General features: G+C 34.0%; 1 protein-coding gene across 8 annotated transcripts in view; it reads left to right on the top strand.

Moving 5' to 3' along the window:
* The window catches only part of LOC128996290 (multiple PDZ domain protein-like), a 395,615-nt gene that overhangs the window by 99,551 nt on the left and 268,639 nt on the right, over positions 1 to 27,425 (top strand). For all 8 annotated transcript variants that reach the window (XM_054421514.1, XM_054421510.1, XM_054421513.1 and 5 more), the window contains 13 exons: positions 118 to 252; positions 2,568 to 2,642; positions 3,352 to 3,435; positions 4,152 to 4,280; positions 5,581 to 5,791; positions 6,661 to 6,752; positions 7,034 to 7,243; positions 8,284 to 8,376; positions 9,006 to 9,128; positions 9,628 to 9,801; positions 10,380 to 10,541; positions 13,933 to 14,169; positions 21,250 to 21,486. In XM_054421514.1, the coding sequence (XP_054277489.1) occupies positions 118 to 252; positions 2,568 to 2,642; positions 3,352 to 3,435; positions 4,152 to 4,280; positions 5,581 to 5,791; positions 6,661 to 6,752; positions 7,034 to 7,243; positions 8,284 to 8,376; positions 9,006 to 9,128; positions 9,628 to 9,801; positions 10,380 to 10,541; positions 13,933 to 14,169; positions 21,250 to 21,486 (1,962 nt within the window). The remainder of the gene's footprint in view (positions 1 to 117; positions 253 to 2,567; positions 2,643 to 3,351; positions 3,436 to 4,151; positions 4,281 to 5,580; positions 5,792 to 6,660; positions 6,753 to 7,033; positions 7,244 to 8,283; positions 8,377 to 9,005; positions 9,129 to 9,627; positions 9,802 to 10,379; positions 10,542 to 13,932; positions 14,170 to 21,249; positions 21,487 to 27,425) is intronic.

Raw genomic sequence — 27,425 nt, 5'->3', positions numbered from 1 at the left:
CTACTGTAAGTGAATTGAAAAATTTTGTTGAAAGTGTTGAAATTACGTTTGGACTTGTCCTCTGTTTTCTAGTAGATTATAGGTAAAAATATTTCAAATTTGTTCGTAATGTTTTAGCTGAACACAGAGTGGGCGCAGGTAGAGGTTATTGACCTAGTCAACGATGGGTCAGGACTGGGGTTCGGCATCATCGGAGGTCGCAGTACTGGTGTGGTGGTCAAGACCATTCTACCTGGAGGTGTGGCAGACAGGGTATGTGTCAGATGCTAGAACGTTAGATAGAACGTAGAAATACATTAGTGATTGGTGAGATTTGAACCCAGGACCTCAGGGACTAAGTCCTACACTGTGCCACTAGACCAGCTTGCTCCCCCAGCAATGCTAAAGTAGAGTAGTAGTGTCAGGTGTCGTAGTAGAGATGAACCTTGATAACCCTGGTTATCCATAAGAGGCTATAAGGGCACTATACAACTTACCCCTACTGACAGCTGCAGAGAAGCTTATAAATAGCTAAAGCTTTTAACTGTTACATCTTTCTAAATTCATGCAGATTCCATTCCTATCATACTAGAAACTACTGACATCAGTCTTCCTATCCACCATAGTACACAATTTGGCTGAAAAACCTTCTACCTGGACGATTGATCACTAACACACTGCCACATAACCTGAAGAATGAATCAGAAAACAAACTGATACAACAGCTTTGGGACCAGGGGGTACAACAACCTGATTTTTTATCAGTTATGTTAAATTTTATCTTTGTAAAGCAAGAAATACCCACTGTTATTGCAACGCTTTTGTATTTCTGTAAGAAATCATAGTCCAATAGAAAGCACAACGCGTAAACAAAAGACTTAAGAGGTACTAAATGGCTTTTTACTATACTTCTAATGTAGAAAATATGTAACATAATTCTTATAATTGGAACTGCATGATAGGTATTGTAAAAAATTTACTAGTCATGATTACAGTTTTGAGGCTATTACCGTGAATTATAATACTTAAGAGAAAGAGTAAAAGTGTAAAGTCAGAGTAAGGTTACAAAGTTTTTTGTTGTAAACCGTATAATTCTTTGATCGACACTGGGGAAGAAACACAATACAGGAATAGCTGGTGAAGTAATGTCTGTATACAGAATGTAACAACATCAAACAACTGCTTGGTACACAAGAGGACCTGAGTATAAACATCTCATACAAACAACAAACGACTGATGTTGAAAACCGTTCCTCCTGAGAGTTGGTCAGTTGGTCGTGAGCTCGTTCTTTGCTCAACTTGTAAATGGGTTCTCTTGGATTTTTGTCACTGTTTTCTAGAGTGAATTCAACATTTTAGATCTATGAGGTACTTTTCTGTTAATTTTCCTATTTTATGATGATTAAATAGAATATATCTTTTACAGTTGAATCACATAGATATAAAATGGTTTGAGTTATTCTATCAAAGTTTACCAGTTAAGTTAAAAACAAATTAAATACATTTCAAAGGAAAGTCCAGTGGTTGGTTAGGGATGTTTTGAAAAGGAATAAAATTCATCTATCTTACATAAAAAATTTAGTTAAGGCACTAATACATACAAAATAAAAGGTCACAAAACTGATATTTAGTCATAATTTCCAACTTCAAAGAGTATGTTGAAAAGAAATAAAAAACCTTTTGAAAAAATACCAATATGTATCCACAGTTGATAATCACTCATACTATGAAAAGTGTATAAAAATGTTGATAATTTTGTTGTTGGCATCCTGTTGTCAGTATCTGTAGTGTCAAAAGCAAAAACAGTACAAATAAAAAGCTACCTTATTGGCTTTGTTAATTAGGAAGAAAAATTAACAATCGGGGGCTTTTGGACTTTTTAGTCGCAACAGTTTTGAAAATTACTTTTAAAAACTAGCCTAGTTCTTATATGAATTGATGAATTTTAAAACTCTTTATCTAAATGAGAAGTTGTATGTTGAAGGCTGAATCCAAAAGGCTTTATCTCGCCTTAGTGTCTGGAACAGCTGTGGTGAAGAATAAAGCTACAGAGAGAAACATATTTCAAGTTAGGATTATGGCACTATATAATTGTGACACACTCATTTGATTGTATAAAACTTTGCAGCATCAGTTGTCACACTTCCATTTTGATTTTAACAGTGTTACAACCAAATGATTTTGTTGCAAGTCTATATATAATGTGGTGAATCAAAATTGAGGATAAAAAAAACTGAAATGGAAAATTAAACACCAAAAGACGAACACAAACTACACACAAAAAACAAAAACAAAAGGCAGGAAGAGTGATTTCAGAGGAGGAAACAGACTACATGGAACAACTGTAAAATATCAATTTATTTTGGACAATGTATGCAAAGGATGCTGTATACAGATGCTACCACCACCTGGGTTTGTCGTGAAAAGCGGGTTTTGTAAAACGGTAGAAGTGTCTTTTTACCGTTCAAGGAAGGCTCAACAAACCGCCATTCACAGTTAAATGACATGAGTGGTTCAAAATTGTCAGTAAAATAATAAATATGATGTTGCAATGATGATGTGTATTGAAATATGATCGTTGTTTGCAGGATGGCAGGTTGCAGAGTGGAGATCATATTCTGCAGATTGGAGAAGTCAATCTCCGAGGGATGGGCAGTGAGCAGGTAAAGTACAGTGCAGTATTACAGCTTGGTGGCTAAAGCTATAACTGTAGATGAACCTCGACAGTTTTAAAGCCCATATTCTCTTTAATTCCGGTTATTTTAAGATTTAGGCCTCCTCAAACTTTCCATCTTCAACAGGTCCTTTGCTTTAACCATCTAACATCTCACTCCTCTATCAATATCACTTTCTTAGTACTGTGATAAGGGGTCACATCTAAAGCCAATTTTAACTGGAAAGTGAATTGAAGATAAATTAAGATGAGTGAGATGTCAAAGTCGGTTTCAATCAGTAACAAAGCTGTACAAGGCATCTCACTCCATTCCACACTCATCCTTCACCCATATTTTAATTCAAACACACCCAGTTGTGTCCACATCTTAATTCATAATACTAGTAGTTTGTAACAAAATTTAGTTACAGAGTAAGTGTTACTGACTTATTTGGCCATGATAGGTTTACATTTAAAAACAAATCGTTGACATAAACTTGGAACAAGAATGGTCCAACCTTTAAACCTTGAGGAACACCAAAATTTATTTTTCATCAGACTCACTCAAGCGTCTTGTCTTTCAATAATTCTTTTGCTAGGGCTGGTTGATAAAGATAAGGATATCTCCTTCATCAGCCAAATGGTAATGTTATATAAATGCTTGTTTTATACCTGGTCATTTGATGTTAGTAAGCTAAACTGTATATTTTGTTGTCAAGGTGGCAGCAGTGCTCCGTCAGTCTGGCAGTCATGTGAGACTTGTGGTAGCTCGTCCTGTCGAACCAACATCGCCAGAATACCAGGTAATTGGGGTCTATGCTGAGTAATAAATTCAATTAAATGTTTAATAAAAAAAGTTTCTATTAGTCAGCTAGTAATTAATAGTTTAGTCAGCTTCAATAATCCAGTTCTGTAGCTCTTTTCTTTCATTTTAGGTTTCAGCACATTGTTGTGCTATCATCAGGCTCCAGTATAAAATATGTTCAGTCCATTGTTGTGCCCAGTTTTGTTCAAACTACATAAAGTCCACATGACACAAACTTGAAATGAATAAAGTGAAAATTGTCCTATCTGTAAATAAAATCCGATCCAATCAGATGTATCAAGAGACAATATACCCCAACAGCTTTCAAGTTATTTGTTTCTCAGATGTGACTTGTCTTGGCTAGTTAACTTATGAAATAAGTTTTGTTTCTTTGGTGTGTCTGTCTTTATCAATGCAGATACCAATGCATTAGATAGGTTGCAAGAAAACCACTTTAGTAAAACTGGATGACTGAAGGTAATTAAACTGCAATAGTGATGTGACCAGTTTGGGGGCAATACTAACATTTCTTGATGTAAAAAGTATTGTTATTTGGTGTACTTTTTGTGTATCTAACTATTCTACTGGAGAGCAACAAGCCCACTCATGAGGAAGAAGTGATTTATCTTACGAATACGAATGAGTTACAGCTTTTTACAAATGAGGTGACTTTGAAGAGTATTCCAGTTGTTAATGTTGTTGTATTGTGTGTAGGCCCTGGACAGCCATGCCCCCATAGTACCTACCAAGCTCCTAGGAGACCCTGAAGAGTTGGACAGACATCTGGTGCAGAACGGATATCCCGAGGTCACCATCCCATACGACAACTACGTCGATCTACAGGTAAACTACATCACTGGCCAAACCTTCAATAGACTTTGTGATTGAGGAGTATGGTCATGGACGTTTCTGTAGTAGCAGATTATGGCCTTGATTACTTTGATAGTTGACATGGTTTGTAAGATGAGTTAAAAATAATTTGTCCTTTCAGTTTGGATTGATAAGTTGGCTATGACAAGTTGGCTTTTTTATTTTTGACAAATCAGTAATTTTCATCAGCACACTGTCAGTGGCTCATTCAACTAGATTGATTTTATCCTGAAATGGTTACACCTTTATCACGGGAATGAGTTGTATCTTTGACTATTGATATAATTGGTTTTGTTCAAGGAAAGGCTCTAGGCCAGGATGTTGAATTGTAGAATGAAGAGGATAGCAGTTAGCTTACCTTAAAAAAGTACAGGTAGGCCATATTAGATACAAGAGACTCACAGGATACTTCATCCCCATGTAGCCAGTTTTTGAATCAAGAAGGAGACAGTTGAATCAAGCCACCATCAAACTTTAAACATCGCTTATGTAAATTAAAGATTGCCCTGGAACATACCACCTCTTTATAACCAAGACAAACTGATGAGACAACTTATTTTAAGCTGTAGCATATTTTATGTCACATCTACTACCTATGTAACAAACACTAAGGAGGAGAATTTAATTTTAGACTATGGAATTGGTGTAAATACCTGCTTCGTAGTAATCCTAATTGTTGCAAGTGTCACAACTAGTTTTGACTTTTTACAAAGTCATCTTCAGGCGTCAAGGATGTCAAAAAGGCGGTCACTTCTAATGAAGGTTGTCATTACACACAAAGTACATAAAAAAAACGAACACGAACACGGACATTAAAATTGTGAAAACAGCACATTTAACACAATTAAATTGTGTTAACACAATTAAATGTGCCATTTTTACCATTTTAATGTTCGAGTTCGTGTTTTGATGTACTTTGTGTGAAATGCCGACTTTCATATGATGACCAACCTTTTGACATCCTTGACGCCTGAAGATGACTATGTAGAAAGTCTAAACTAGTTGCGACACTTGCAACAATTAGGATTACTACAAAGCAGGTATTTACACCAATTTCATATATTCAACGTAATATGGAGGCTAACTTCTAAAATGAAATTTTAGACTGTAGCACATTCAACTATGATTTTTTTAAATAAAATAATTGGGAATATATGTGGTCCACATAAAGGGGAAGCTTGCTTCAGTATCCAAAAGTCAATGAGTCTATCCATTTCCAAAGCTGGTACATTACATCAACGACACATCACTACAACAATTTCTTTTGTGACAGAGTCAAGACGCCCTACAGGTGATGGACGTAGTGCGGCCGCCGCTCCCTACCACCCCTATGCCTCTAATCACAGCCCCTTCCCTGCCTTTGCTCACCCTAGACATGCTGCCACCTCAAACACAGCTGCCGGAGATGGAGAAGTTCACGGTTGAGATACAGAAGGATACCCATGGTCTCGGCATCACCATCGCCGGATATGTGTGCGAGAAAGGTTGGTAGAAGTGGAGTTTTTTTTTAAGTTGGTAAGAAATTCTTTTATACAGGGCGATGACAGCTCCCCAATCATCCCCACTCTCCCAGAAAAACCTCCACTTTCCCCTCTTATAAAACCCAATTTCTCAGGAAAATTCCAAACACCAAAGAAAAGTTTTCTATCTTCCAGAAAAATCCCATAAATTTTATTTGGGTCTTCGATAGTCCCAAAAACAGTTTTAATAATTTATTGTAAATGCTAACATGTTTTTTTACCAGAAAAGTTATAGTTTGTCAGAACTATTTTCATGCTGATATGTTTAGAGTTTTTCATTGAGAGTTTTGGTGTCAGTGAAGACAGCTGGAAGTTTTTCTGTAAAAAAATCTTGTTCTATCTGTGAACTGCGATTTGCTAAGTGAACGATTCAACTGGTTTTGACTACAGTATTTCTTTATTTCATTATACCGTACTTTACAATGACATTAGTAAACATCACTGAATTTGCCTCTGTAGCAGACTCTGTAGATAAATTCATATTTTACACTTATGTTGTTGTAGAAAATTGCTGGATAAGTTTTTGGAAAATCATTCAAAATCCTTATTGTAGTAAGTCAGGTGCCGCAGAAACGCTGAATAAGTTTGTATTTGTTTTGTGACTTAGTCTCAGAAAATTTTGCTCAATTGATGTACAGTAGTAGCTATTTACTTTTTTATGTAAACTGATCCCCCTGCGGCACCTGACTTACTACAATAAGGATTTTGAATGATTTTCCAAAAACTTATGTAAATTAGTCTGTCATTTAACTAACTAGGCATTTAATTACAATGTCCTCTTAGTTTATTTGTCAACGTTGTCTGTTACTTCATTTATTCATTTATTGTTTCAGAGGATCTCTCAGGTATCTTTGTCAAGAGCATCAGTGAAGGCAGTGCTGCCGACCTCTGCAAGAAGATTCAAGTCAACGACCGAATTGTAGAGGTATGTTTTATCTTTGCGTTCCAGCTTAAGATAATCTTGATGAAAATAAGTTAACAAATCTTTTTACTTAAACTCAAATTTAAACTCATTAGGACACAAAAACAAGTTTTTGAACCATAGTTGACTAAGTATCACTGGTGGATGGCAAGTCTCTACAATGCTACTCCAACTTTGAGGCTGTAGACTTGCTGAGGGCCACAGGACAGAATGTGAGATTGACATTGGCTGTATCTGAGAGGTCCCAAGTTTGAGCATCACATAATGTTGATGGTATGTGACAGGTGGATGGCAAGTCTCTACAAGGCTACTCCAACTTTGAGGCTGTAGACTTGCTGAGGGCCACAGGACAGAGTGTGAGGTTGACATTGGAGAGGTATCTGAGAGGTCCCAAGTTTGAGCAGTTGCAGCAGGCCATCGCTAATCAGCAGCTGAAGCCACCCACTCCTAATTCACCCTCTGCCATGTCGCTACCCAAGTACCAGCTTAGTATGGTGAGCATGACACTCTTTTATCCTATAATTTAGGTTAAGTTACATTTAGTTTTGGAGAATATATTTCACTTACTGTTCGAGATTTCAAGCATTATTGCTCAATTATAAGATGGTCAAAATTGTCAAATACCTATCACCACAAAAAAAAAATCATTTAAACACTCGATTAAATGTTTACCAAACTGTGATGTAATGTCTTTAAATAAATAAATGAATATTAGATAGGGTTGAGAGGGGTCCGTGGGTCTCCAATATTTTCAGGTTGAGTTGGGCTAAAAGATGACCTCAGGGCTCGGTTTGGACCGGAAATAACATTTAGGGCATAATCGGGTCGGGTCATAGTTGTCACCGGTTAGATTCTTTTAGCCATGCTGACCCAGGCTTTTACTTTTAGGATGCAGAAAGTGTCTGCGAAGATGCATGATTTAAATTTTATTATAATCAGCGGCGATGTTCACAGATTTTCCAAGATCCCCAAAGTATTGATTCCAAATTTCGTCATGATGTATGAAGATGTTCCCGGTTCGGTTAGAGTCACAGACAGGTTTTACAACTCACCCTGACTTAGGGAAGATATTACTGATTTCGCCATGGCCCCTAAAGATGTTCTTGATTTTTTCTGTGACTGTGAAACATGTTAATGATTTCACTGCTATTTCGGGAGATGGTGAACAATATATATTTTTTTAATCTATTGTAGTACTACAATTAATAAGTTACAATACTTTCCAAAGCAACTCTATTTTGGCCTGAGACCTGAAGGCTGAAATTTGATAGCTGGTATTTGATTAGTCTAAATAAAGATAAGGTTCATGGAGTCCTTTGAATTCTTGAAGCATTTATTCAATCAAATCAAGCTAATTGAACATTTTTATGAAATTACATAATTTAACAAACATTAACATTAAATACAAAAACTGAGAAATTGTTTTGTACAACTGAGATGTGACCGTTGATAATTAATCATTTTTTTATTGATATTTCTTTAAGAAATAAGATGTGTCATGTACATAGATTTTAATTTTAATTTTCAATAATAGGATGGAGAATCAGCAGAAGTGGAGGTAGAGCCGGAAGCTGAGTCACAGACCACCATAGACTCAGCCGTGTTGGCTGAGGCAGCAAATCATGAGGTGAGCAGCAACATACAATCTTTCTGTTAGTAAAGGTAGTAGACAATCCCTCAAATGCCTGTGTGTGGATCGTGTTAAGCAAAGCAAAGGGGTGAGCTGGTCTAGTACAAGACTACACTTTACTGATGAATTTTAAGTGGCAGCACAAGTACAAAGACACGTAACATCATTGACTTTGTGTTGCCCACTGAGCCACTGGATCACCAGACAACACAACAGTTATATTTTAAGTATAGGTCTACATTGGAACATAGGTTCAACACACACCTCTTATTAAGTTTCAGATTTTTTTAGTTTTTGAAAGACAAGTTCTGAGAGTGCACCTAGGAAAATTAATTCTTTAGCTAAGTCACATAACATGTCATTCAGCTGCCAAATTCAGTTGCCAAATACGGCTGCTTTTCAATACTTACTTGACACACTAGGGTCAGGTATAGACGTTTTTCCTAGCTTCTCCTAGACAATTTATTTAGTTCAAACGGTTTTTCTTGCTATTTTGCAATGTCGTACCAAACTAATTTTTGTTGTTTCTGGATAAACAATAAAACTAGAAATCATTTCAAGACATGAATTTGCATAGAGTGGCATATTTAATCAAGTATTTTTTATTTTATTTTGTTATCACACAGATCAATGTAGAAGACATAGAGCTGCTGATAGATGAGGATTATGATGGTCCTCTCAAGCCAACAGTGGAAGCTGCCATCAAAGCCAAGTGGAACAAGATCTTAGGACCTGACGTTGACATAGTGGTGAGTGTTGGGTGAAATCATTGACTTCTCTGACCTAATGGTGTGAAAGTCCATTTACATGCCACAATTTGTTTGTACAATTTGATATGCACAAAGATAAATTCCTTCATATTACTAGAGTTGACTACATTTTTATTTATTGACTGCCATTCACATGCCACAATATTGTGATCTTTGTTTGCTATGTGTACTAGTTCTCAACAACATTTTTTGACATTCTGCTTAAAGTGCCTGTCCGTTTGTACTCTCAAGCAAAAGTATTTCTGGCAGTTAACTCTCTGTGTCCTGTCGAGTGTAGCCTTTTCTGAATTTGTCCGTATTGTTTCCCATCCTTGTCATTTTCTTGCCATGTACTGTATGTTCCCTCACCTGTCGTAAAGTAGCTTAACCCTTAAACGACGTCTGATAAATACAAAATCATTTATTAGTTGAAAATTAAGGAAGAAATTACTAACAAAAATAGCCCAAGCTGAGCTGAGCTGAGTGTGGTGTGTTATAGGTAGGACAGCTGTGCAAGTTTGGTGAAGGAGGAGGTCTGGGGATTAGCCTAGAGGGTACTGTAGATGTGGAGGACGGTCAGGAGGTGAGACCTCATCACTACATCAGGTCCATCCTACCTGAGGGACCCGTTGGACAGAACGGCCAACTGAAGAGTGGGGATGAACTGCTAGAGGTAAACTGATGCCACTATACTCTACATCCACCTGGTCTGGGTAGTCAAGTTCCCAAAGCTCAACAAACAAAGTTCCCCTTCAAAGTTGAAGGTGTCTGGTCCAATCCCAATATTGTAACTAGACCTAGATTCCATTAGCCACTAAGCTATATCAATTTATGATCATTTCTTACCTACAGTCCTACAGTATTTATTTCAAATTCCTTTGTACCTTTGCTTTTGTAAACCTTGTTTTATGTAGTTTTAAGTTGTGTAAATTGAAATTGAGACAATTTCACCTGTTTACCCATTTTTGCTGGTTCAATTGTAAATGTTTATATGAAAATAAATCATTTATTTGTCTTTAAAATGTCAATGTTAGATAGTAACAAGACCCGGGATTGGACATTTATTTACATTTCTTTAATTTATTTACACAAAAATATACAACACATGATGTTACGTCAGCAGGTTTATACAGTGAGTCTTACTGTATAAACCTGCTCTTGATATTTAAAACAAAACAAAATCAAACCTAAGATATTCCTTTTACCATTCAAGTTACGGTTTTGTAAGGCCTCAAGCTGTGTGTTTGATAGGTCAACGGTCACCGTCTGCTGGGGATGAACCACATCGAGGTTGTTTCCATCTTGAAGGATCTCCCGGTGAATGTGAGGATGGTCTGTGCTCGAAGGTCTCCGGACTCTACACCTTACCGCCTCATTGATACGTCCCAAGACAAGGCTGCCTTTGCCGCTAGGGTGAGTAAAAAGGAACAACAATTATTTAATCCATCACATTTTGCAGAAAAGCCTTATGACCCATTAGGAATATAGATTTCAGCTATCTCAATTGAAAATTTGACAAAGAAAAGCTGTTTTTAGCGAATTTCCCATATATTAGCAAATTTCCCATATAGGGAATAAGCTATTACCGTAGGTCTCATGGTAAGACCTGGACTCGGGACAGATTTAATTTTTCATTTTGATGTCCCCAGAGGCCAAAAACACCATCCGTTCAAATTCATATTTATTGTGTCCGTCAGCACGATAACTCGAACAAAAATTATCCGATTTTGATGAAATTTTGTATAAACGTGTAAACCTACATTTATTTCAACGAGTTCGCGAACCAGCATGATCGGAACAGGGGTTTATGGGGGGTTTTATGGGGTAAAAATGGGTTTTTCCCATTTTTGACCCTAAAAAAATAAAATTTTGGAATTTTTTTCCCAACCATTTTGTAGAGCTTAAAAAAGTAAATAATTTAGTATATTGAAGCATTGTTGTATACCTAATGGTTACGGAGAAAATTCAAAAAAGTGCAAATTTAAAATTCCCATGTTATTCTTATGGAGAAAATGAAAACTGTTGTGATTTACTTGTTTATGGATATATATTAATAAAATTTGGCAAATTTATTTATTTCATCCTATACTATTGACCTATGGTCGAAAAACGCTTTTTACCTTCCCTGTAGCAGCAAACCTAAGCACTAGTTAAATCTAATCTATATATAAAGCCAAAAGTACCCATGAACTTTTGAGGAAACTACAAGTCACACCCCCATAAACATCGGAGCAGTGGCGGTAACTTAGAGTGCTTTTGAAAATTTACATGCTCGGTAAAACATTTACCCATGTAACTTCTGTTTTCTGTAAAATAAATCTCATTGGCGGAGGAACAAATTAAAACAGATTGTAAGAACTTATTAGATCTGTTTGATTTACTTTTGAATACGTGTTAGTTGAATCATGATTGAAAATATAATTTCCAAGCAAATGGCTAAATTTAATATTGTAAATCTATATATAAAGCCAAAAGTACCCATGAACTTTTGAGAAAACTACAAGTCACACCCCCATAAACCATATACTTAAAATGTTCGTCATGACGAGAAACCTGCGCAAAATTAGCCATTATTTCTTAAATTGCCCTATAAGGTCGTAATTGCTTTCCAAAGGGAACTTTCCATATACCTAATGTTAAATACCCCCGTTGCAGCAAACCTGCATACTAAGCGAATTTCCATTTACCCGGCTTGATTTCTACTAAAATATCTATACTATTATAAAAAAGAGGTGGTTGCTGTATGTGTGTATGGGAAAAGTAAACTCGAAAAATACTGGTCGGATTGGGCTGAAATTTGGCATGATGATAGCTCACATTCCCGATTAACATATAGGCATATTCTTATTTCAAAAATCCTTTCGGGCTCCGCCCCAGTGGCTCTGGAGTTTCCCATGTTAACCTTATGAGAAATGGAATTATTGAATCTTAACAGCTGTTTCAATTAAACAAGTTGGTTCTGTTCTATGATGTTCAATAGCATTAAAGTTACAAGGATTACCAACAGGGTGCAGCACTATTATTTCTTTTACATTTATGACAACAGCTAATTTGCAACCAAAAGGTGAGTGAGCGTAGCGAACAAACTTCAACCTGGAGGCGAGTTAGCGTAGCGAACGAGCTAACCTGAAGGCAAGTGAGCGCAGCGAACAAGCTCCAACCTAAAGGTGAGTGAGCGTAGCGAACGAGCTCCAACCTAAAGGTGAGTGAGCGTAGCGAACGAGCTCCAACCTAAAGGTGAGTGAGCGTAGCGAACAAACTTCAACCAGGACGTGATTGAGCCATGCGAACGAGATAATCTTGAAAATTAAGAAGTTAAACGGGGCAAAGCCCGCGGCTTACAGCTAGTTCCCTATAAATTTTCAGATTTATTTCCTATTTAAATAACATTAATTTTAGTGAGTAGTTAGGTTTGCTGCTACGGGGAAGATGTTGAGGTGTGTTTTTTCAATTGAAATATTGATAGCTTAGTATGAAATAAACCAAATTGCCAAATTTGATTAAAATATATCCATAAACAAGCAAACTAGATCAGTTTATTTATTCTCCATAAGAATAACATGGGAATTTTAAATTTACAATTTTTTTAATTTTCTCCGTAGTCAATGAACATTCAATAACACTTCAATATACTAAATTGTTTGTTTTTTTAAGCTCTTCAAAATGGTCTAGAGAGAAATTTAGAAATTTAAAGTTTTTAGGGTCAAAAATGAGAAAAACACATTTTTACCCCATAAAACCCCCCATAAACCCCTGATCCCATGGTCCGATTATGCTGGTTCGCGAACTCGTTAGAATAAATTTAGGTTTACAGGTTTGTACCAAATTTCATCAAAATCGGATCATTTTTGCTCGAGTTATCGCGCTAACGGACACATATATAAATATATATATATATATATATATAAATATATATATATATAAATATATATATATATAAATATATATATATATATGAATTTGAACGGATGGTGTTTTTGGCCTCTGGGGACCTCAAAACGAAAAAGTAAATCGGTCCCGGGTCTAGGTCTTACCATGAGACCTACGGTAATAGCTTATTCCCTATATGGGAAATTCGCTAAAATACATCAGCTGTATGTATGTTTTGTTTATTTCAGCTTAACCTAACCAATCAATAGTTTTATTAATACTTATGAAGTCAAACGGGGTGAAGCCCGTGGGTAACAACTAGTGTTATTTAAAATGAGAATAAATATGTCTTATATATGGAAATATTTTAGTAAAAATGTAATCAGACAAGTTGAAATTCGCTTAGTCTGCAGGTTTGCTGCGGCGGGGGTATTTTCCTATTCCAGACACTTTTCTGCATACAAATCTGTCTACTGGCAATGTATTTTAATATGTAAGAATCCTCCCCACAGAATTCTTATCTGAGAATATGTTGCATACTTAACAGGAGTGTTAATTTTCCCCCATATCTTTTTGGCCATGACAGAGAGACCAATTGTTGTATATGAGTGGGATTGAATATATTAGTAAATGAATTAAAGAACACAACACTGGTGTCAGATTTTAACTAGCTCGCTTAGCTTAACGGAGAACTGAATTTACAGTCATCACTCACAGATACATAATAAATTACACAACACGACACTGGTATTAAGGACTTATCAGTCTTTTGTGGTAGTTTGACATATTTCCAATATACCATTGACCTTTCGGTCCCACAAGCTTTGAATTATCTAGAGTCAACAATACGAACACGGCATATTGAATATCTCTTGTGAAAACTCTCCACTCATCAAAGTGTGTGAAAACTTGTCAACTCATCGCATGTTTGCAGAGTCTTCTCGGTGGCAGTTTGCAGAACCTAATCCCTGCTATGGAGAGGCTCGTCAAAGCCAAATCGGACGGCTCATTGGCGTCCACCACCACAGCCACCACTGAGCCCAGTCTTAGCAAGCTCAAGAGCCGTTCGCTGGAGCCTCTCACAGGCCTCGCTATGTGGAGCAGCGAGCCGCACATCATCGAGCTGGTCAAGGGAGAGCGCGGTCTGGGCTTCTCTATTCTCGATTACCAGGTATGTCGGTGCACCTACCACTTCTACATCTAACTGGTGCTGGTGGTGGATATATTGTTGTGTTGAATCTTGACTTTGGATAGAACTAGACATTCCATTGCACGCTGTTCATCCATCAATGTCAAGAAGTGATTTTTTAACCCATACTCATTATTTGTTAAACTCCACAGCTAGTGTCATCAAATGGAGTGACTATAAGCTTAAACCCCTAGTAATGAATTATATTATTAAATTATTACTGAACTCTCTGTCACATCGACGATCTCTTTGTAAAAACACCAAGGGTTAAAAAGAACTTCAGACTAGCACACACTGAGAGTGGTTCATCATTGAACTAGGTCCTTTTTTTATAAAGAGGCTCTATCTGGTCTTTATAGATGGGATGTCTATTTCAGTATCTAAAAGTCAATAGTGTAACTTTATCCATTTATTTACTTGAGTAGACAACTCATTAAAAAGGGAATTGGAAATATAGTATCTATCCAGGTTGTCTTCAGCTGTGTTTATTGAAAAGTCACTAATCGGAAAACAATTTAAACCTATTCAGGCAGACTGTTCATCACCGATTTGTTTTTCTGATATACAGTACAGCAGAGCCTCGATTATGCGGGGTAATGAGGGGGAGGGAGACTATGGATAACTGAAAACCACGGTTAATTTAACACGCCATTAACATGTATAACAAACCCATAAAAAAACCTTTATACTACACAGGGTGTCCCGGAGCCCTCTACCTATATTTTAGAGCATTGTTCCTGGGTGAGAAACATATATATAAATATTAAATAGTCCGGAAGTTCTTACTCACTCACACAGCTGCCATTTTGTTTCATTCACTAATTTTTTTTCTTTGGTTAAACTTACGAAATTGAAACTTTGCACAAACAATTATGACAATTAGACAAAGCTACAAAAAAATTATGACAATTTTCCAAAATCATAAAACAAAATGGCATTTACAATTTTGTTTCACTTACAATTTAAATAACTCAAAAACAGTTGATTTATAAAAAATAATAATTACATTTTCAAGGCAATTTAATTACAAATTGATTGACACATTTTTTTAGATTGAACTAATATTAACTGCGATATGACAGCTTAAGTGATAGGTGACCGCATGCCTCGGCGGCATGCATTGCAACTAATCTCCAGCGGTCACGTATGAGATGAAACTGTGTTGTTTAAAAAACTATACTGTGCATTTCAACACACTAGACTGAAGAAACACTATTTCTTAAATTTTCTTGGTATTTTTTAGGTTATGTGACATAATTTAAGAGGCATCTATTGACCAAGGTTGATCCGCCCCGGGTTAATCGAGGTTCTACTGTAGTTTTATAGATCCCATCTGTCAATTTGCTGTTTTAAAAAGATCCATGAGGTGGGTTGTCTACTCAATCATATTTTCAATAAATAATCCTTTGGACAACTATGTTTATACTTTTTTAATAGAAAATAACCATCTTTTTTACTATGATATTGATTTATATACTGATGTATATAATTATGTTTATAACAATTATTACCGCTGCAGTATTGATTTTCTTCAATGAACCTACATTCAACTATCAGTATTAGTAGTTTAACAGGCAATTTTTAAGAATATATGCATGTTTTATTATGGCCTTAATTTTATTATTGGGTTGAATTTAAAAGTTATAGATGAGGGTGTTATATACTTTGCTGTGATATTTTTTTTTTATTTCGGCACCCAAGTATGAATGGTTACATTTATCGCATAACTGACCTCGTGCTTTTTTATGATAAAAAAAAACTTGTGTCCTAGGTTTGTAAATGAATGTCAAAACAACCAATTGTATATTTAAAGTTTTACCTCTTGATTCATAAAAATATAAATATTTTTTTATGTAATATTATGATTATATTAATAAAAACAAATAGTTTTTTTTTTCAGTAACAAACAACAATCCCCTTACAAACCACATCGATCTATTAATTTTGTATAATAATACAAGCAGAAATAGTAATTAAGAAATAATTTTTATGAATGTAAATTTTGTTTGATTAGAGTTAGTAAAATAAATCAAAAGTTTGTGGGCCTATTTAATAATAGTTAATAGTTTATTTATACATTTTGGTACACATTTATAATGGCTTTTTATAATTGTATGCGGTTATATGTTTGAACTAGTAAATTTGTATGAAAATGTATTACTGCCATAGCCACGTATACGAGCATAGCTTTGATAAAGTTTTATATAATCTTTAAGATAACTTGGTTAAAACAAAAGATTTAGCTTTTTTATAATAACATTTAATTCAAATAGTTGTTGAAAACCAAAAACAATGTAGATGTATTACGTTTTAGATTTCCAAAAATAAAAACATAACTTGAATGACTTTAGAAAATAACACTTACACTTTCTAAAAAAAATATTAATTTTTGGTAAACTTATCTATAAAAAACAAAAACAAATTAAACCGTTATCATTTTTATTTTCTTGTTAATTGTTGTTTTGAGTTATTTTTTAAAGATATGTCAAACTGATTTTTTATCTTGATGGTAGGCCTCCATGCTCTAAGTAGGCCGTGGAGGCCATCTTGATCTTTGGTAGATGACGTGTCGTTGGATTGCTGAAGATAGTGGCCAACATTTAGGATATATTCCATCCATCTCAGGGTGCAAACTAAAATTTAACTGAAGTTTGAATTAGTTTGCCTCTTAAAACACTATCTTCACCAATGCAAAGTGTGTTCACCTCCCGAGACCAAGATTTATCTGAATCTCTTGAATTTTATTTCTGAGTGTTGATTCTGTCAAGTGTTGTTAGATACTAGAAATCTTGTTGTTGATCTTTTACTGTTGGTGGAGTAAGCTGTTGAAACTTCTCTGAATGTAACCATAGCTCGTAATTCTTAATATAGTATAAAATGTAAAATTCTGGATTGAACTACGCTTTCGTTTAACTATTAGGCTAAACATTAAAAAAAAAATCATTCTTATGTAAGATTTTAACTCCGAATGGAATTTTTATTTTGTAATTTTTTTACCTCTTCTACATGTTTGTCTATTCCATGAATGTTTTTGGAAGGCTACAGTGCTGTTGCGCTGCAATTACAATTTAATATTTTGTCACAAGCTTTTGGGAAAACGTTAAATAAAAAAAGTTGGATTATGTTAAGAGTTTGTTACTTAATTATTGTGAATATTGTATTATTAAATATTTTAAATTGAATTTATATAAAAAGAAATCCTAGTTATTTCCAGTATTTTGATATCTGCCATATCATCTAGTCTTAAGTGTTGAACCGTGCTTGTTAAACTTTGAATGTTAATGCACCAAGTACTTCAAAAATCTAGTTTTTAAATCTTGACAACTTTTTGAAACCTTGTAAATTAAATTATTAATCCCTTGTTGGAGTTGAGCAGAAATACTGACTGAGCGATATCTGTAGCCAAACAACTCAAACATGATTATTCTGTAAACAGAGTAGTTTAAGTCTTTTAGCCCCATAAAGTGATAATATTAGAGAATGTGAGACACAGAACAAAACCTTACCTTAACACTATGCGGGTGATAAATATAACAACAGCTGAAAATTGTCCCTGACATGTTCCATTGCCTGAGAAACAAGCCTTGAACCACCCCGCCAATATTGCCATTGCAACAGAATGTTAGGTGTGATCAGTGTCTAGGAGGTTTTTAGGCATTAGTTTTCTAACCAGAAGACAGCAACAACACTGTCTACGTCAGGTCTGGTGTCGCAGAGCACAAGTCTTGTCTAATGGCAATGACAAATTAAACAAGTGACAATGAGTAGAATATTTAATATCTTTAACCGTACATGAGTGACATCACAGCGTTTTCGGTTAGAAATTTTTTTTATAACTCACACCTTTATGTAAAACTTCTATTAATCATTTGAAGCCCGAAGAGTCACGTAGCACGGAGCCTGACTCCTCCAGTCACCGATTGCGTGTTGGATTCCCAGAGTGTAGCTCCTTGTGTCACCAATGGTACCGTTGTTTTTGTTTGCTATATATTGTTATAATTACGTAAAGTGAGGGTTTTCATTGATTTGATGTACAGTTTTATTGATTATACATGTTATAAATCCATTTTTGTGTTAATGTATTAAAAAAACATTGTCTAATGTTTCAACACCCTGAGAAAAAAAAAACTGTGTCACCGATCGTGTTTTAAAATCAAAGACACTAATGAAGGGTTAATATAAAATTCATTTAGATTTAGAATAAAATAAAATACTAAAAAAGAGCGTTGAATTTGTTAAATAGTGTTATATGTTATTAAAGATTTACATGTCAATAAAATACAAGAATTAAACTAGATTTTTGGAGAACTTGGGCAAGTCTTTCTAACTTGTTGTGTTTCTTCTCTATGTACGTGGAGCATTTCACTTTACTCTTGTACCTTAAGCGAAATAAAAGCAATTCATTGAACTTGGTTGTATAAATGAGTTAAAAACCTAAAACTATATGTGAAAAAAGTAAGAGAGAAATACTATGTATTGCAGTAATTAAGTAATATGGCGACAATGAGTAGATTTTAAATTGTGGTTTATAAACTTAAATTGAAAATTTAACTTTAATTAGCCTAACTGAAACAAAATACTATGTAATTAAAAACTATTATGTTATCGTTATCACATAATATAGGCTATGAAGTCTTAACAAAAATTGATATAACATTTTTAAAACCCCCTAAAAATGGCCAACTTAAAAAAATGGACTACTTACATGAAAACTATGAATGGAAAATTGAACCAATAAAAGAGACCTTAAGGGTCAAAACCATAGATAAAACATAAAACAAAGAAAAAAAACTAATAGATTTCTCATCCTTATGGAACAGATGAAGCCAATTTTATTGTTAGTTCTGTTTGTTGCACTGTAGAGTTCGTGTTTTGTTTACAATTTGTTTCTTGTTATTTCAGTCATTTAAAACCTTATTTAATCAAATACAACCTATATCTGGTCTCCTAGTTATATAACCAAGCAGTAAGCACAAATCATAAAAATAACCCTAAAATAAAAGAAACAAAGTTTTGTCTATACTAGCTATCAGTGTCGACGCACATGAACTAGACACGAAAAACCAGCTTCAAAATCTACAGTCGGATGAGGAGTTTACTCGTGTTGGTTTGTCTATGTCAAAACAAAATAAAATGAAGAAAGAAAATCAGCATAGAGGTAAAAACTGCTGGACAATTAAATAAACAAGAAGCTACATAAATGAACCATCTTTCTCAGCCTGTTCCACTTTGGGAGCTTCATGTCAGCTATGAATAGTATCTGTGTGAATATCATTTAGATTTAAATCCACAAACTTTCTAAAATACTGTTTATGTATTTTACCAAAATATAAGCCTAACATTTTATTTCTGTCTTCAAAACATTTATATTTATTTATTTATTCATCTGAAAATCAAAATAGAGAAAATACTCCTGCCTTAGCAAACCTGCAGACTTAGCAAATTTCAATTTGCCTAATTGGATTGTCACAAAAATATTTCCTTAAAACATTAAATTTGTTTCCTACTTAATTAATATAATAAGGTTTCATGAGGTCTTAGTTTTTCTGTTATAGTAAAGATAGTAATAATGTGTTTTTCAGTGAAATAAATTTGCCAAATTTGATCAAAACTACAACAGTTGGATTATTCTCCTTAAGAATAATGTAGGAATTTTAATTTAAAGTTTTGGTAATCTTTTTAACTCAGTATTACATATTTGTCCACATTTTAAAAGCAAGAGATCAATTTTACAGTGTTTTCCCAAACAAAAGATTCTTATCCAGTGAAAAACCTACGGGTATTCACTGATGTACTGTACTCTTCCTGAAAGGATCTCAAAGTCTGATTCCATCAAATGATCAAAGGTAAATTGACTACAGTAAAATTGCGTGTTGAATGTAAAGTCGATTGGCTTATCGTAATTGGCATGGTATCGTATTATTGCTATTGTAATAGTATTGAACTCTTGCTTATAAGATGGGAGCGCATGCTAGGTGAACGCATGCGTTTGAACGTTTTGAAGCTTACAACTTATTGTTAGGTGGCCGATGTTTTTTATAAGTGCAGTTTAAGTGTGTTAAGATGTGTAAATGTTTGTTTCAGTAGAAAAGTTAATGAGGTCAATTGTATTTTGTAATTTTCAGTTTTTAGATTCATAAATTTTGTTTGTTAGATAGAAATGTGCGTTGAAAAATACAGCTGTAAAGAAACGTGCTGTGATGTATTAATAGCTAATTACAGACTGGAATGTTTGTGTTTGTGAAATGTTTTTCATGAAATTTTGGAATTAATTTAGAAATGTCTCTATTTTTAAATTGGTTTTTTTTAGTTAAAAGCATCAACGATTATTGTAAAAAATTTTTTGTATTTTTTTATCAAATAAATAGTTGGCATTGTTACAAATTAATACTGACATGTAGACTAAATTATATGACATAATTATTTCATCTTCATTTGTTTCATAGTTCAAACAAAGTTTTAAATTGTTTCTTGGGACTGTTTTTTTAGATCTTTTACTACTAAGGGAATTTTTATTTAACAATTTTTTACTTAACGTTTCAATTTTCAAACAAATGAATACAAAAAAGTAACAAGCTCAAAAATGGAACCTTGGGTACATCCATCACATATTTTTGTTCAAAGTCCTATGATATTTTCATTGGATTTGACTTTGATAGCTAAGAGAAATGTGTTTGATTTTTTATCTTCTTCTTAACTATGACCGTTTGCTATGATCATTAACAATGCTGCTGTTGCATGATTTTTTATCTGTGAAATTATAGTCATATTGTATTATTTTTATGATCTCTGTGGCAACATTCTAATGCTACTGAAAGTCTTTTGTGTCTTGTATTTTGAAAGTTTAGCTTTGAAAGGTCTTATTTTTTAGTTTTAGTGGTAGGGTGTTACCTTTCACTTTTTTTTTACACTAAAAATTTTGATCTCAAAACTTTAAACTATTCTTGATTGTCTTGTAACTTGTTTAATCTATAATCTATATTCTGAATAAAACTATAGTGATCTTTGCGACAGCAGAAGCCTTACTTTGTTGTATCAATTCACCAAACTTTTCATTCACAGGACCCAATGAACCCGAGCGAGACGGTGATCGTAATACGATCTCTGGTGCCGGGCGGAGTGGCGCAAATGGATGGCCGACTAATCCCCGGTGATCGTCTGTTGTCCGTCAACGACGTGTCGCTCGACCACGCCTCACTAGACCAGGCCGTGCAGGCTTTGAAGGGTGCTGCGAAGGGAGCGGTGAGGATCGGAGTTGCCAAACCGCTGCCAATACCCGACTCTGTCAGCCATAGTCAGGTGAGTAATGAGGAGAGTACAACACAACATCAGGGCGAGTATTACAACGATGTACTGGAGGGAGGGGCGAACATACTCAAGTCTGAGAGCTTCTAAACTGGGGGATTAAAGGCGGTGGGGAGGGGTAGTTTTGGTGGAGGAGCAACAAAAACATTTGTAATCAAATTCAAGAAGATTTATTTCACAATTGTAAATCAGGTGCAACTGGCAACAAAACTTAAACTGAACTTTAAACTTAAACTTCACCCAAAATACAAGTCCATGAATTAAAACAATATTGTGACAGATGATAGATATTTTTCTGTACATACTCCACACATTCTTGTAGAGTATTTATGGAAAAATATCTGTCTCAGTAATGCTATTTAAGAGGATAGGAATTTTTATATTTTATTTATTTTAATTTTGTGTGTTTTCTACGTGACAATGACATTTTTTACGTAATGAAAGGAAACGGTACAAACCCTGGTCTTGTTACTATCTGACTCATCCACCATTACAAAACCCTCTCAAATCCGCTGATGGTAAAGGGAATGCAATAATTTATTTGTTTTCAAAGGGTGTTTTTACCAAAGCATTTCCTTAACCACTTGTGTTTTGTGTAATACCAAAATTCACAATTTTATCACTATAGTCACAGCTTAAGCGGCAATTGTATTTTCTATCTGATGTTAGTTTGTCACAATAAAAAAGTCAAAATAAACATATTAAAGCTCAAGTAGGATGTAAAAAACAAAAGGAACATAAACTTGACCGCTTGTTACGTTTGTTGTTTTGTGACACTAGTATTAGATTCATATTTTGTTAACATGCTCAAAATTAGAAAAGTCATTTGCTGTTGTGCATAGATTAGCAAACACTCAATAGCATCTGTTTGGGTAATGGGGAATACATTTTTATCTTTAAAAAATTAAGCTGCATTGTAGTCTAATATTTTAATTTGAGATTTGAAAAAAAATATGTCCATAAAGATTTATCTTTTAACATGGAAAAATTGTGATATGATTTGTTTACTTTTATTCTTATGTGAGTAAGTACTTATTTTATTTGATCATAATGAACTTATATTTGCCTTTATATTTGCTACGTTCGCCTCGCTTACCTGAATTTTATAATTTGCAGTGTAAAATGTATCAACCGTGTTCTTAAAATATTTTTCCTTACCTATGTATTTTCAGTTATCTCCATTTTCAATGGTATTATTATGTCAGTAGGATTAGTTTACTTATAATATTCAAATTAAATTTACATAAAAACGATTAATTACTTTTTACCTCTTTTAAAACTGTTATAAATTTCTACTGTTTGATGCTTTAAAAGAAAGAAACATAAGTTTTTCGATACTATCTATAAGTTAAACTTTGTAAAAAACTATTTTCACTATCTAACTTTTTGATCACATTTACTGAAATACTGATTTCAAGAAAATTTTGATTGACAATCACTTTTTTAAGGAGCCACCTGCAGAAAGCAATATTTTTTTAAAAGCAGGGGAAACTATTTTAATATGATTGAAAATTATTTTCAACTTGAATCAATAGCTTTACTTTGATACTGTAGCTATTGGTATATTGATAACTTATATATACAGGATTCAGAATTTGCATACTGTGTGCTCTACAATAATTTAATTGAAATATTTTAACAGATGTCTTCCAAGCTACAAGTGAACTTATCATCACATTTTTAAAACAAATTGAGGTTCTTAACCTCATTAATTTTTTTTTTTACTTTATTGCACAGTGCTATTTACTTTCCCACCCAATAGTATTATTTATTGAACTTGTTTTGCCAGGGTATTAACAGATATTTATTTTAATATGATGTCCGTATTAGTCATCGTAAGTTATTGTATTATAATTTTATTGTTCCTGATACTATGTATTCTAGATGTGTTGTTGTGATTGTAACCATCCCGATGCATTGTATAATTTTTAATATCAGAATTTGAACCACTGATCTTATAGGAAAGTTTTATAATTTTTCGTCTAAGACAAACTACATGCAATTGTTTTTTTTTCTTTTTCTGTTAAAATAACTTTGGTTTTACATTGCCGTTCAAATGTTGCGGAAGAAATTGATAATAATTTTCAAAATCTATTTCCCTTTTTCTTCAAATTCATAATTAGTTGGAAAAAAGTTGTAATAACAAATTGGGCTACAAGAATTAACAACGAAATATCAAATTTTCTCCAAGTTTTTAGCATAAATACCTAGCATGCTAAAGTGTTTCCTTGTGCTATTAATTTTCAGTGTTTCAGAGTATTGTATATTAAATGTGGCACTATTAACAACATTTCACACTTTTATCTCTTTTTTTTTATTTAATTCTAATGAGAGTTAGATATAGTTTAATCCAATTGTATTTCCCACAGAGTATTATTTGTAAGTTTATACTTATTTCCAACTAGTTTGTTTGAAAAATTTAAAAAAGTTCCGTCATATTCTTTTAATATTTTTATTTTAAATTTACAAAAGTCCTATTTTGCAAGTATATTTTACAAGTATTTTAACATCCCTCCGCTCAGTATTATTTTGGATAGTAGAGTGTTCACTGAATGTTTACAATGATATCTCACACAGTTGGTTTTTTAGCACTCACTAGTTGTCTACTATTTATGTGAAATTTGTTGGATCCGATAGACAAGAATTGAATATTGTTCAATGAATGTGGTTCCGGGATTTATATGTTTGATCAAAGTTAACAAATAAATATTTTTCATCACGTTAATAAATAAAATCATGTATTCTAGATATCCGAAACATTGGAATACTGGAAGTCAAGTATTATGATTATTTATGTTTACCTTCTGGCGTTCCTATTTGGAGCGTGAATTGTTATGAGGAAGCCATAGTGGATGCCTGAAGATGTCACTGTGTTGACAAAGCATGTCAAAAATTTGCTGCAAATAAAACGCCAGAAGGTAAACATTAATATTCATCCAAAGCCTTGCATTTATTTAAAAAAGCATTTATTTTCTACTTTTCCTTAAGCTATGTATTATTGCATTCCGAGTTATTCTTTGCTTGAATTCATTGTTACCCTTTATAAGGTATAGGTTTATTTAGGTTTCTTTAATCTTAGCCAAAGCTTTTAGTACCATGACACATATTATAAGTTTATCTAGTTTAATTTTACATGTATTATCAATGTTGTTATTTAAATTACGTTATTTATTGTTATTGACGGTGAGTTCAGCTGAGCTTCCATTATGATTACGTCTGTTTGTGAATTTGCTCTGGGTACTTTCTTCATTCTTTCACCTCGTCATTTTCTGTTAACCGGTTTTGCATTTCAACGAAGCACTACGGAGCCAATATATGTAAGTTGCTCGTTATCATACTTCTGATCTCTATTTCTCTTTCCATTTTTATAATTTTTTTTCAATTCTTTTTCATAAAAAAATTCTGTCAGAAGACGGGCTGAAAGGACGGGAGGTACCTAGACAAATCGGAGTTGAGTCAAACCGAGCTTGTGTTAGCGTAGTCGGTTACCAGGAGAAGGTGGTTGTGGCACTCAATGTAATTTCGGGAAATATATTATTCTCTTGCATATTACCTTGTGGTCTTTGATTCCCCTCGGATCTGTCTAAGTCCCATCCTCCCCTCCCTTGATGCCGAAAGCAGCTTCAAGTCAACATTTTGACAGAATTTTTTACTATCTTTTCAACACTTTTTAAGTTTGACCTTTAGAACATTTCTCTTTACTTGAGTCGGAAATGGAGTGCATGAGACATGATATAATTTCAAAGTGTGATAATATATGTGATCTCTTCCATATTTGCCAAGAAAAAAAATTCGCTAAAAATTATGGTTTAGGAACATAATGTAAGAGAGTGATAAATATTAATAGCTTAGAAACTAAAAAAGACGGTTGTGATTATAATAAATGACAAACTTTTTGATTAAAATAAAACATACCTCGTCTTGCAGTTCAAACTTCAAATAGTGTGTTTTTTTTTTAATCCACTACATGTTTCGCCATGTTGGCATTTTCAAGTGATATACAGAAACATTAAGACATTATGCCATCCGAATTGGATTTGTCAAGTTGTAGAAATTTACATTTACACATAAAACTGTACATACATTTAACACGCACGATCAAAACATTTTCATGTAGGCCTACAACACTTATTGCAACCCGATCACGGCACTGACAGAGACAGAACTCAGATCGGGTGATCGGGTTGCAATAAGTGTTGTAGGCATACATGAAAATGTTTAGTTCGTGCGTGTTAAATGTATGTACAGTTTTATGTGTAAATGTAAATTTCTACAACTTGACAAATCCAATTCGGATGGCATAATGTTTTAATGTTTCTGTATACCACTTGAAAATGCCAACATGGCGAAACATGTAGTGGATTAAAAAAACACACTATTTGAAGTTTGAACTGCATGACGAGGTATGTTTTATTTTAGTCTATACTAAGCAGTTCAGGAGCTAAAAAATGGAATTTAAACTTTTTGAGCTTAAAGTGCAACACAGGGTGTCCACAGACAAGAAATTTTGGGTGAAACCGAGAACTATGTGTAAATTTATTTTACCAGGAAAACTAGGAGCTACGCGGGAATTTTAAAAGTCCGTCAGGATAAATTTGTTTTAGTCTGCCGTCACAGGAAAATGATGAACGTCTTCCCTGGTTACAACAAAATGACGAATTCGTATACATCTTCCTGCGGTAACAGTAAAATTGATAACATTTCCCGCGGTCACGGGGATATCACGAAAATCATCTGCTGTCACGACAAAATCTTAAAACGCATCTTCCACGGTCACAGGTAAATCATTATCATCTTTTGGGTTCACAGCAAAATCATGAACTTTGTCTGCGGTCTTGGTGAAATCATGAATGTCTTCACACGGTCCTGGCAAAACTATCAACATTACCCGCAATTGCTGCAAAATCATCAGTTTTTGGTCATGTATCTTCGTAAAGGTTTTTCATGATCGCAGTAATATGTGCTTGGATCAACTTGACCCAAGCTTGGTTCGACAATCATTATGGGCTCGTACCGATCTCTTGAGCCAACTTTTAACCCGATTTGACCCGAAAATATTGGGAACCTGCAGACTCCTAGTAAAAGGTACAAGAGGCCAGAAATCTCAACAGGGAAAACCAAGTTTTGGTGCCCGGAAAATTGGGAGAAATATGGGAATTTCTTTCCAGGAGTTCTGTGGCCACACTGATAACAGTAATGATAATTAGAAATGAAAAAATCTAATTTGAGTGTATTGATAATCGCAAAAACATAGAAAGATATCCCAATAATCTCAACTGAAAAAATCAAGGTACGCTCAGATATTGATATTTGCATTTTGAAGATTAGTTAAGCATTTATAGTAAAAAGTACATAAATGAATTCGTAGGTTGGAAGATACCCAAGTTTTTTAAACATGAAGAACATGTTTGTCTCTTTATAGCCAAAATAATTTTGAACATTAATTGTATCTGGTTTATCATACATTTTACACTTTTTACTTAGTTATGAAAATAGTTTGACTAACCATTGACAAGTTCCAAAAAATACACCTGAGGACTTCAATATATTTTTCAATGAATACTGTTATTACTGTAGCATAGTTGCTCATGGATTTTAATGATAAACCAACAAAACCACTCATTATACTAGTTGAATTTAAGAGGTGTTGATAGCTCGAAGACAAAAGGGATCTTCATGAAAACTTTTTTCAATCTTCTTGAGATGTTTCTGCTGCTTACAACAAAGTCTGTGAGTAGTTATGTACAATTAAGAAACAGATTAGGCTCCCTTACCTCAGTCTTAGTCCAAAAGTTGCATCAACAACTATGCTGCTGAATAGTTTTATGCAAGCATATCATTAAATGTTTTGTTTTATTTTTATGTTTTGACTTGTCGTTTACTTTGAAAGTGTTGCGCTTGCAACAAAACTGTGTGCTGATTATTGATGATAA

This window comes from Macrosteles quadrilineatus, unplaced genomic scaffold (genome assembly GCF_028750875.1).
Source record: "Macrosteles quadrilineatus isolate MER2022 unplaced genomic scaffold, UCM_ALF_1.0 Scaffold_6__1_contigs__length_79288215, whole genome shotgun sequence".
In the NCBI taxonomy this organism is placed as follows: Eukaryota; Metazoa; Arthropoda; class Insecta; order Hemiptera; family Cicadellidae; genus Macrosteles; species Macrosteles quadrilineatus.
The sequence above is the reverse complement of the archived record's forward strand: the minus strand, read 5'-3'. Positions and strand labels throughout refer to the sequence as shown.